This window comes from Panulirus ornatus, chromosome 54 (assembly GCF_036320965.1).
Source record: "Panulirus ornatus isolate Po-2019 chromosome 54, ASM3632096v1, whole genome shotgun sequence".
In the NCBI taxonomy this organism is placed as follows: domain Eukaryota; kingdom Metazoa; phylum Arthropoda; class Malacostraca; order Decapoda; family Palinuridae; genus Panulirus; species Panulirus ornatus.
This window is the reverse complement of record NC_092277.1, coordinates 8,334,676-8,344,918: the sequence shown is the minus strand read 5'-3', so window position 1 is coordinate 8,344,918 and position 10,243 is coordinate 8,334,676. Positions and strand designations below refer to the sequence as shown.

General features: G+C 43.9%; 1 protein-coding gene across 1 annotated transcript; it reads left to right on the top strand.

The window, feature by feature from the left end:
- The first annotated feature begins 4,171 nt into the window (after positions 1 to 4,171).
- Positions 4,172 to 5,074, top strand: LOC139765349 (uncharacterized). The gene has a single exon (XM_071692725.1). It carries the CDS (start codon positions 4,172 to 4,174, stop codon positions 5,072 to 5,074), a length of 903 nt encoding a protein of 300 aa, XP_071548826.1.
- Positions 5,075 to 10,243: the final 5,169 nt, after the last annotated feature.

Genomic DNA, 10,243 nt, shown 5'->3' with positions numbered 1-10,243 from the left:
GAAGTGGGAGACCAAATTGGAGGTGGAAAGATGGAGTGAAAAAGATTTTGAGTGATCGGTGCTTGAACATGCAGGAGGGTGAAAGGCGGGCAAGGAATAGAGTGAATTGGATCGATGTGGTATAACGGTGTCGACGGGCATTATTACATGATAGCAGCTAGAGACTGAGTGTGAACAAATGGGGCCTTTGTTGTTTTTTCCAAGCGCTACTTCGCACACATGAGGGGGGAGGGGGATGTTATTCTATGGCGATGTGGGGATGGGAATGAATAAAGGCAGTGTGAATTGTGTGCATGTGTATATATTTATATTTCTGTGTGTGTATATATATGTGTACATTGAAATGTATGGGTATGTATATTTGCGTGTGTGGACGTGTATGTATATACATGTGTATGGGGGTGGGTTGGGCCATTTCTTTCGTCTGTTTCCTTGCGCTACCTCGCAAACGCGGGAGACAGCATCAAAGCAAAATAAATGAATAAATAAAATAAATATATGTATATATATATATATATATATATATACATATATATATATATATATATATATATATATATATATATATATATATATATATATATATATATATATATATATATGAATATATATATATATTGGAAAGGATCACAATTTTGCGTGTGATCAAGATATTCCTATGAGTCCACGGGGAAAATGAAACACCAAAAGTTCCCAAGTGCACTTTCGTGTAATAATCACATCATCAGGGGAGACACAAGAGAGAAATATAACAGTCAGTTGATATACATCGAAGAGACGAAGCTAGGACGCCATTTGGTAAACATGTGATTGTCCAAAGCATACAACGAGCGTTCATAAACTTATCATTTTACAAATCTTATCAACAATAAATTTATCTAATTTGTATAGATCATCACTAATATTAAGATTATAATTCTTTGTGTATTTAATAATAGGAGATTCAATGATATTTCTCTTGGTAATAGAGTGAGAGTTAACAACTGAGATGGCGTTACTCCAGTCAATACAAGGATCATAGTTTTTAACATGATTAAACAAGGCATTTGATTCTTGTCCCGTTCTTATACTATATTTATGCTGCTTAAGTCTAACAGAAAGATCCATACCAGTCTGACCAACATAGAATTTATCACAGTTGCCACAAGGCACTTTATAGATGCATCCAAGAGAATTCTCTGGTGAATTCCTGATTAAGATATTCTTTATAGTATTATTGTTGCTAAAGGCAACATTTACATTAAAGGATTTTAGGAACATGGGAAGCAAAGTGAAAGTATTATTAAAAGGGAGAACTAAAAGATTCTTGGTGTCAATGGGAGGTTTGGGCTCAACTCTATAAAATGATTTCTTTGCTAACTTAGTTCTATTCGCTAATCAATGTAATACTTCTGATTATCACTTGTAATTATTACCTTTCTTAATATGATTTACGGGAATTTTGTATTTTAATTATTAAGGACTTATGAATTATATAACAAGGTGAACATTTTAGACGGAAGGGTTTAATATATATATATGATAGAGTTGACAGAGATGCTCTGTGGAAGGTATTAAGAATATATGGTGTGGGAGGCAAGTTGTTAGTAGCAGTGAAAAGTTTTTATCGAGGATGTAAGGCATGTGTACGTGTAGGAAGAGAGGAAAGTGATTGGTTCTTAGTGAATGTAGGTTTGCGGCAGGGGTGTGTGATGTCTTCATGGTTGTTTAATTTGTTTATGGATGGGGTTGTTAGGGAGGTGACTGCAAGAGTTTTGGAAAGAGGGGCAAGTATGAAGTCTGTTGGGGATGAGAGAGCTTGAGAAGTGAGTCAGTTGTTGTTCGCTGATGATACAGCGCTGGTGGCTGATTCATGTGAGAAACTGCAGAAGCTGGTGACTGAGTTTGGTAAAGTGTGTGAAAGAAGAAAGTTAAGAGTAAATGTGAATAAGAGCAAGGTTATTAGGTACAGTAGGGTTGAAGGTCAAGTCAATTAGGAGGTAAGTTTGAATGGAGAAAAACTGGAGGAAGTAAAGTGTTTTAGATATCTGGGAGTGGGTCTGGCAGCGGATGGAACCATGGAAGCGGAAGTGGATCATAGGGTGGGGGAGGGGGCGAAAATTCTGGGAGCCTTGAAGAATGTGTGGAAGACGAGAACATTATCTCGGAAAGCAAAAATGGGTATGTTTGAAGGAATAGTGGTTCCAACAATGTTGTATGGTTGCGAGGCGTGGGCTATGGATAGAGTTGTGCGCAGGAGGATGGATGTGCTGGAAATGAGATGTTTGAGGACAATGTGTGGTGTGAGGTGGTTTGATCGAGTAAGTAACGTAAGGGTAAGAGAGATGTGTGGAAATAAAAAGAGCGTGGTTGAGAGAGCAGAAGGGGGTTTTGAAATGGTTTGGGCACATGGAGAGAATGAGTGAGGAAAGATTGACCAAGAGGATATATGTGTCGGAGGTGGAGGGAACGAGGAGAAGTGGGAGACCAAATTGGAGGTGGAAAGATGGAGTGAAAAAGATTTTGTGTGATCGGGGCCTGAACATGCAGGAGGGTGAAAGGAGGGCAAGGAATAGAGTGAATTGGATCGATGTGGTATACCGGGGTTGACGTGCTGTCAGTGGATTGAATCAGGGCATGTGAAACGTCTTCACTACCCTTTCATTTTTAGTACAGCCTTGATAACTCTTTATTAACTTCAAAGACCCTTATCTTAGAATTGTTGGAACAAAATCCATCTTCACTATCTTCTCATGTTCACTACATACATTTTGTAATAATTACAACATCCTCATGCTTACTACACCTACATATACAGCTATTTAATTTTCACCTCACTCCTATCTTCACTACACCTTTCACACCATTAGTATGTCACCTGATGATAATGGTATAGGTTACCATGTATCTTCACTACATCCTCATTTTCACTACTGACTCAAATTGAGGGCTACCTCATCTTCACTACATCCTTTCGTTTTATTGCACCATCGTGGGTAATGTATATGACCATTTTCCCTATACCTGCATTTTTACTATAAATTCTCACTACACCTTCAACTTCACTACACCTCGCCACCTCCGGTTTATAACTTGCTCCACGCGGATTAGATAAAAGGTGACGACTGGTGCTATAATGAAGGAGCATTTCATCTGACCGCTAATGACTAGGTCGTATGTCGGGCTTTGATCCCGGTCAAAAGCCATCCTCACTACTGAGTGACATCAAGTACTCGCTTAACGCCACTGGGTTTTATACCTTCATCATCAAGACCCACTCATCCTCACTACACCCTTGAAACCACTGACCTTTGACCTGATTCGTATAAATCTTCATAACACCATCATTTTTATTACAGCCTTCACATCATTGTCTGTTAATATTTACTCTTTTTCACAAAATAGTGATTGTACAACCCCCTCCCCCTCTATAGTACAAGTGGTCAAACCCATGTATTTGTAACCTTCATGTACAGTGCAACAGGTCAAATCCTGTGTGTTCTAGTAGGCTTCACATTCACTAAAACTAGTCACATCCACCTTCATCACAACTGGTCAAACCTATATACTTCAAGCCTCAATCGACGCTACAACAGGTCAAACTCTAAATGTTTTTATTCTCCATATACACTTCAAGTGGTCAAGTCCATGTATTTTTAAGCCTCAATCTACACTACAACAATTCAAACACCATCGTTTGTAATCTTCATCTACATTTTAACAGGTCAAACCTGTGTTTTATCCTCCATGTACAAGTAAAACCCGAGTTTGTAGCCTCCATCTAATTACTACAAATGGTAAATCCAGTGTCTTTCTTGCTTCCATCTTGACTATAGCAAGTCAAACCTAAGTGTATATAGCTTCCATCTACACTACACGTGGTCAAGCCCAAGTGTTTCATGCCTCCATCTACACTGTAACAGGTTAAACCCTAGTATTGGACTTTTTCAATACTACGACTGGACAGAACCATGTGTTTCTTCTACCCATGTACACTACAGCAGGTCAAACCCTAGTGTTTGTAACTATGTACACTACATGAGGTGAAACCCACAGTAATTTCAACCTCACTATAATAGTCATCTCGGATATAACATGATGACGTAACATCTGGTGTAAGATCATAACAGACTCCCGAAGGTTCCTGACCAGAGATATTCAGCTTCCCACCCAACCCTGTGAGGTAAAGGTCATGGATCTTCTCCAGCAACAAAAGGCAACTTACGAAATGTTCAGACGACAGCTTTCCGAGAGTGGCATCCCTGAGATGGACTACCGACTGGTTGAGAAGGCCGAAAGGGAAGGACAGTTCCTTGGGGAAGGCACCTTTGGATCCTGCTACCGAATCGATGGACCTGATGGAGTACCCCTGTGTGTTAAGATCCTTCTAGCACGCAGTCTCGACCGTCAGTGGAAGTCACTGTTGCAGGAAGCAAGACAAATGGTCAGAGTGAAGGATATTGTAGGGATGATAAGACTGGTGGGTGTTTCGTTGTGGCCTAAACCAGCTATCGTCACACGTTATGCTGGAACATCTCTCTCATCGCTCCTCGATGATGGGAAGGTTTCTAGAATGAATGCAGTCAAGATTATCACACAAATTCTTCATATCATGAATGAAATGACAAAGGCAAATCTTGCCCACGCCGACTTGAAGACAAACAATATAGTCGTTGAAGAAACGTCCACCGAGCCCAGGGTAACTATCATCGACCTGGGCATGACACAGAAATTTGGTTACATCCCAGGTCGGAGGGAAAAGAAAAAGAACCCCATCTACGCCCCTGAGACCTATGATGGTTGCTGTCTAGGCCCACCGACTCAAGTGTACCAAGTAGGGAGGGTACTTAAATCTATCTTCAAACATGCTCCGGTGGAGGATGAGGAATTGCAAAGGCTCGCAAAGGAAGCCACCGGCATAGCTGCAGATCGCCCAAAATTGAGCACTATGTTTAAAAGAGGAAAGGAGTTGCTGGTGAGCGAGTATCTCAGATCTGTGCTGGAGAGGCCAGACGACAACGTGAGGCCTCAGAAGCGGACAAGAGGTGATGATGCAAGTGAAGCTCCCAACCCAAAAAGAGCTAACGTGGCTTGATGATGTGGCTCACTGGCATTTCATATTCCAGTCTTGTAACTGCTTACGACCTAAAGTTATCAGAAAGGGAGCTGTATCATTAATTTCACATTTTATTTAAAAAAAAAAAAATTCCTTGCCTGTTCTTCTGCTTATTCACTAGTTAATAAAATACATATTTTTGTCAGTTATCATAGGGTGAATCTATTTAAACATTTTTGATCCATCTATATTCAATTCAGATTTTATTGATATTTACTATACTATTCTTCACTATGCCCTCGTCCTCACCAAACCCTTTCCTTCACTAAGCTAGGTACGAGGCTTGCATCCATCACTAAGCTAGGTACGAGGCTTGCATCCATCACTAAGCTAGGTACGAGGCTTGCATCCATCACTAAGCTAGGTACGAGGCTTGCATCCATCACTAAGCTAGGTACGAGGCTTGCATCCATCACTAAGCTAGGTACGAGGCTTGCATCCATCACTAAGCTAGGTACGAGGCTTGCATCCATCACTAAGCTAGGTACGAGGCTTGCATCCATCACTAAGCTAGGTATGAGGCTTGCATCCATCACTAAGCTAGGTACGAGGCTTGCATCCATCACTAAGCTAGGTACGAGGCTTGCATCCATCACTACGCGTCAACTGTGTCCTAGATGTTTGTCTTTGCCAGTCAGTTTCATGTGACGTCAAATGTGTCCTGGATGGTTCGCACTGCCAGTCAGTCTCGTTTTACCCGCACTATTTGGACGGTAAAATTATTTCTTGTCCTAGTAGAGAAATAAACCCGGTGGCGAAACCATTTTGCTTGGGATTCTGTGCTCGATTCTGACTCCTTCTTTGTTCTTGCTCATTGTGTTGACTTGTTCTAGACTATCAGCGGATTCTTTCTGAGATTACTCTCTGGATTTCACTTTTTCCTTTGGTTATTTTGTTTATCCGAGTCAAGCATCTCACTGCAATGCCACATAATGAATCTGTTTATTGCAAATTCGTTGAATCTCTTGACGTGTCGAAGATTTCCTGACGAAGAGAAACAAACACATGAGTAACGTCATCCAGCCGGCCAATATGCAGATACAATCTTAGCTGCTTCATATCACGTGCCTCAAGACATTACCTCTTCACGTGCAAAAATAGAGATATATTACAACATGTGGAGCCAACCCTTCTTTACTTCCACTTCTCTGTGATGTCTTACATGATAACACAATGATTGAACTGGAAAGGAAAAGGTCATCTACATAAGTATAAACTATATGAATATTAATCGTAATCATAATCTAACATTTGCTGGTTTTTTCGTCATAACTGTAGACCAGGTTAAGTCTATATTCAGGTTAAGGTGACACGAGCGGCTGACGTTGCCTGGATAGATTAGTTCATATCAGAAGAACACCACATCAGTGTAGGGTCACACCAGCTCCTGCCTCATACACCCTCACTTGGTAAGCTTGGCGGACGACAACACCACCACCACAGATATCGAATCGCTCCTGACGTGGAGAGTTAAACATCAGTAGCAGGTATTAGGAGTCAACATGTTCTTCCAGACATCTTACATCTAGCAACACGGTAGCAGGTATTAGGAGTCAACATGTTCTTCCAGACATCTTACATCTAGCAACACGGTAGCAGGTATTAGGAGTCAACATGTTCTTCCAGACATCTTACATCTAGCAACACGGTAGCAGGTATTAGGAATCCACATGTTCCTCAAGACATTTTCTTAAAGCAAGGAACAAAGAGCTGCCGAAAGTTATGGAATACATTAAGAAATCATTCTGTATTCCCAAAATAACCGTTGAGGTGGTTAAGTTTGTCAGACATTTTGCATATTATGTTAACATTTGTCATTTGGGCACATTCCACAATTTGTTGTTGCTGTCCCTATCATTGTTGTTGTTGTTGTTAGTGGTTCTGATCTTGTTGATTCTTGCAGAATTACCTGCTACCCACTTGTAGTGTGCGGGCAAGGAAGTTTTACGCTATTAGCGTCTATCTCTTGATCATTTTCTACTATCATACGACATCTTAGATTCTTGTATGCTGTCTGCATCAACCAGGTTCTCAGTCATCTTATTCCGTCCATCCACCACTCGTACGTATAGTGATACAAAACTACTTTTATACGTGTTTTTCAACAAGAGTCTTGCTAAATTTCGTGTTATGTCCTTTGGTTGCTCTATCTCTTCATCTTTCAAAGAATTTACTCATCGTCCAAACTCTCGGTCTGTTTTAAAAAAAGAGTTTGTGATCAGGTCACCCACTACTCTTCTCTTCTCCAAGGTGGGTCAACTATAAAAGCCTGTATCCTTCCCCTGTGGTCTGCTCTCTTCATTCTGGTACCATGTGTTGCCCACCTCTGGTCCTTCTCTCCCAACTCACCTCTGGTCCTCCTCTCCCAGCTCACCTCTGGTCTTCTCTCCCACCTCACCTCTGGTCCTCCTCTCCCAGCTCACCTCTGGTCCTTCTCTCCCAGCTCACCTCTGGTCCTCCTCTCCCAGCTCACCTCTGGTCCTTCTCTCCCAGCCCACCTCTGGTCCTCCTCTCCCAGCTCACCTCTGGTCCTCCTCTCCCAGCTCACCTCTGGTCCTCCTCTCCCAGCTCACCTCTGGTCCTCCTCTCCCAGCTCACCTCTGGTCCTCCTCTCCCAGCTCACCTCTGGTCCTTCTCTCCCAGCTCACCTCTGGTCCTTCTCTCCCAGCTCACCTCTGGTCATTCTCTCCCAGCTCACCTCTGTTCCTTCTCTCCCAGCTCACCTCTGGTCCTCCTCTCCCAGCTCACCTCTGGTCCTTCTCTCCCAGCCCACCTCTGGTCCTCCTCTCCCAGCTCACCTCTGGTCCTCCTCTCCCAGCTCACCTCTGGTCCTCCTCTCCCAGCTCACCTCTGGTCCTCCTCTCCCAGCTCACCTCTGGTCCTCCTCTCCCAGCCCACCTCTGGTCCTCCTCTCCCAGCTCACCTCTGGTCCTCCTCTCCCAGCTCACCTCTGGTCCTCCTCTCCCAGCTCACCTCTGGTCCTTCTCTCCCAGCCCGTCTCTGGTCCTCCTCTCCCAGCTCACCTCTGGTCCTTCTCTCCCAGCTCACCTCTGGTCCTCCTCTCCCAGCTCACCTCTGGTCCTCCTCTCCCAGCTCACCTCTGGTCCTTCTCTCCCAGCTCACCTCTGGTCCTTCTCTCCCACCTCACCTCTGGTCCTCCTCTCCCAGCTCACCTCTGGTCCTCCTCTCCCAGCTCACCTCTGGTCCTCCTCTCCCAGCTCACCTCTGGTCCTTCTCTCCCAGCTCACCTCTGGTCCTCCTCTCCCAGCTCACCTCTGGTCCTCCTCTCCCAGCTCACCTCTGGTCCTCCTCTCCCAGCTCACCTCTGGTCCTCCTCTCCCAGCTCACCTCTGGTCCTCCTCTCCCAGCTCACCTCTGGTCCTTCTCTCCCAGCTCACCTCTGGTCCTCCTCTCCCAGCTCACCTCTGGTCCTTCTCTCCCAGCTCACCTCTGGTCCTTCTCTCCCAGCTCACCTCTGGTCCTCCTCTCCCAGCTCACCTCTGGTCCTCCTCTCCCAGCTCACCTCTGGTCCTCCTCTCCCAGCTCACCTCTGGTCCTCCTCTCCCAGCTCACCTCTGGTCCTCCTCTCCCAGCTCACCTCTGGTCCTTCTCTCCCAGCTCACCTCTGGTCCTTCTCTCCCAGCTCACCTCTGGTCCTTCTCTCCCAGCTCACCTCTGGTCCTTCTCTCCCAGCTCACCTCTGGTCCTTCTCTCCCAGCTCACCTCTGGTCCTCCTCTCCCAGCTCACCTCTGGTCCTCCTCTCCCAGCTCACCTCTGGTCCTTCTCTCCCAGCAGGGTGTATTTCTTCAGGTGATGATCATAGACAACTTGTTAGACATTTCCCTCTCCACATACTTGGAAGCTATTCTGACTTTTGTTGTCAGCAGACAGCTTGTCTCCTGAACTCTTCTCCTAACATGGGACTCTGGAGACACATATGGGACAATGTCGATTCCCAAATCCGACTGACACACAGAATGCTGAAGTTTATTCCCTGCAAGATAATGATCACACTGAGGACTCCTTCCACTTTCTTGTTCTCATTGTCGACTCCAGTCACGGGAACAAGTGCGCACCAATGCTGGGCCTTATTGAAATATAGGAAGGTTAATGAAAAGGGGAAAAAAGAGACCAGGGAAAATATTTATGAAATTTGGAGGAAGAGAAAAATGTCTTTTAAAATGTTCCAGGCCATAATTATTGGCAAAGACAGTAGAGGGTAGAGACCTCTGAAGCTTCAAGGTGTAGGGAAGGAAACAGTTATCAAAACGGCTATTGCATAAGTTGCCAGCTGCCACACATGAATCATGTGACACAGTACCTTGCCGAGTCTTGCTAATAATGGAAGCACACAAGCAGCCAGATCTCAAAAGCAAAACCAAAGTAATACCTATAGAAGAGGGAAAGTGAACCAACAATGAGGCGTATGGCAAGCGGGTCAAGTTCTGAAGTTAAACTGGGAGAGTTTATAAAGTTGGACCGACTCCGACTCAGCTCAGTCCAGTAAGAATGCAGAACCATCACACATGTGAGAACAGTACTCCATACAAAGGACTGATCAGTCCTTTGTATTAAGGAAAGAAATTTCGACATCTAAACAGGATTTCTAGTTTCTTAGAGGCAGACTTAGCTATTTCCTTAGTGTGGGAGTTTCTAAGATAAAGTGGATGTTACAGTAATACCAAGTATGTTCAACGAATCAAGAGGAGGAATTACAAAACCATCAAAGGATCTTGGATGCATTAAACTGAACTAGAATGTATCTACCTCACTGAGATGTCCTGAGTTGACTGAGGGAGTTGCTTGGAACCGGGAAGCAGATCGAGTGGAGAAGAAAAAGCAGAATTGAAGTATGTGGAGGAATGTAGTGTTGAGATGTCAGCGTAAGAATGCATTAGTTTATATGTCGAAGAAAGGAAATTATTGATAAAAAGGAAAAAAGTGTTGGATACAAAACAGAATCCTGAGGAACACTGATGTTAATAGAGAAAGGAGAAGAGGCTGATCCATCAACAACCATGGAGATTGATCGGCCAGAGAGAAAGCAAAGTGAGGAAGAGAAGCCAAATGAGAGGAGCTTAGAGATGAGACACTGATGCCAAACCCTGCTAATTGCTTTGGATTGTCAAAGAGAACTAGATGGGATT

Bases quoted from the DNA above. Each gene is read 5' to 3' on its own strand.
- LOC139765349 (XM_071692725.1), top strand. From the start codon at position 4,172: ATGGATCTTCTCCAGCAACAAAAGGCAACTTACGAAATGTTCAGACGA.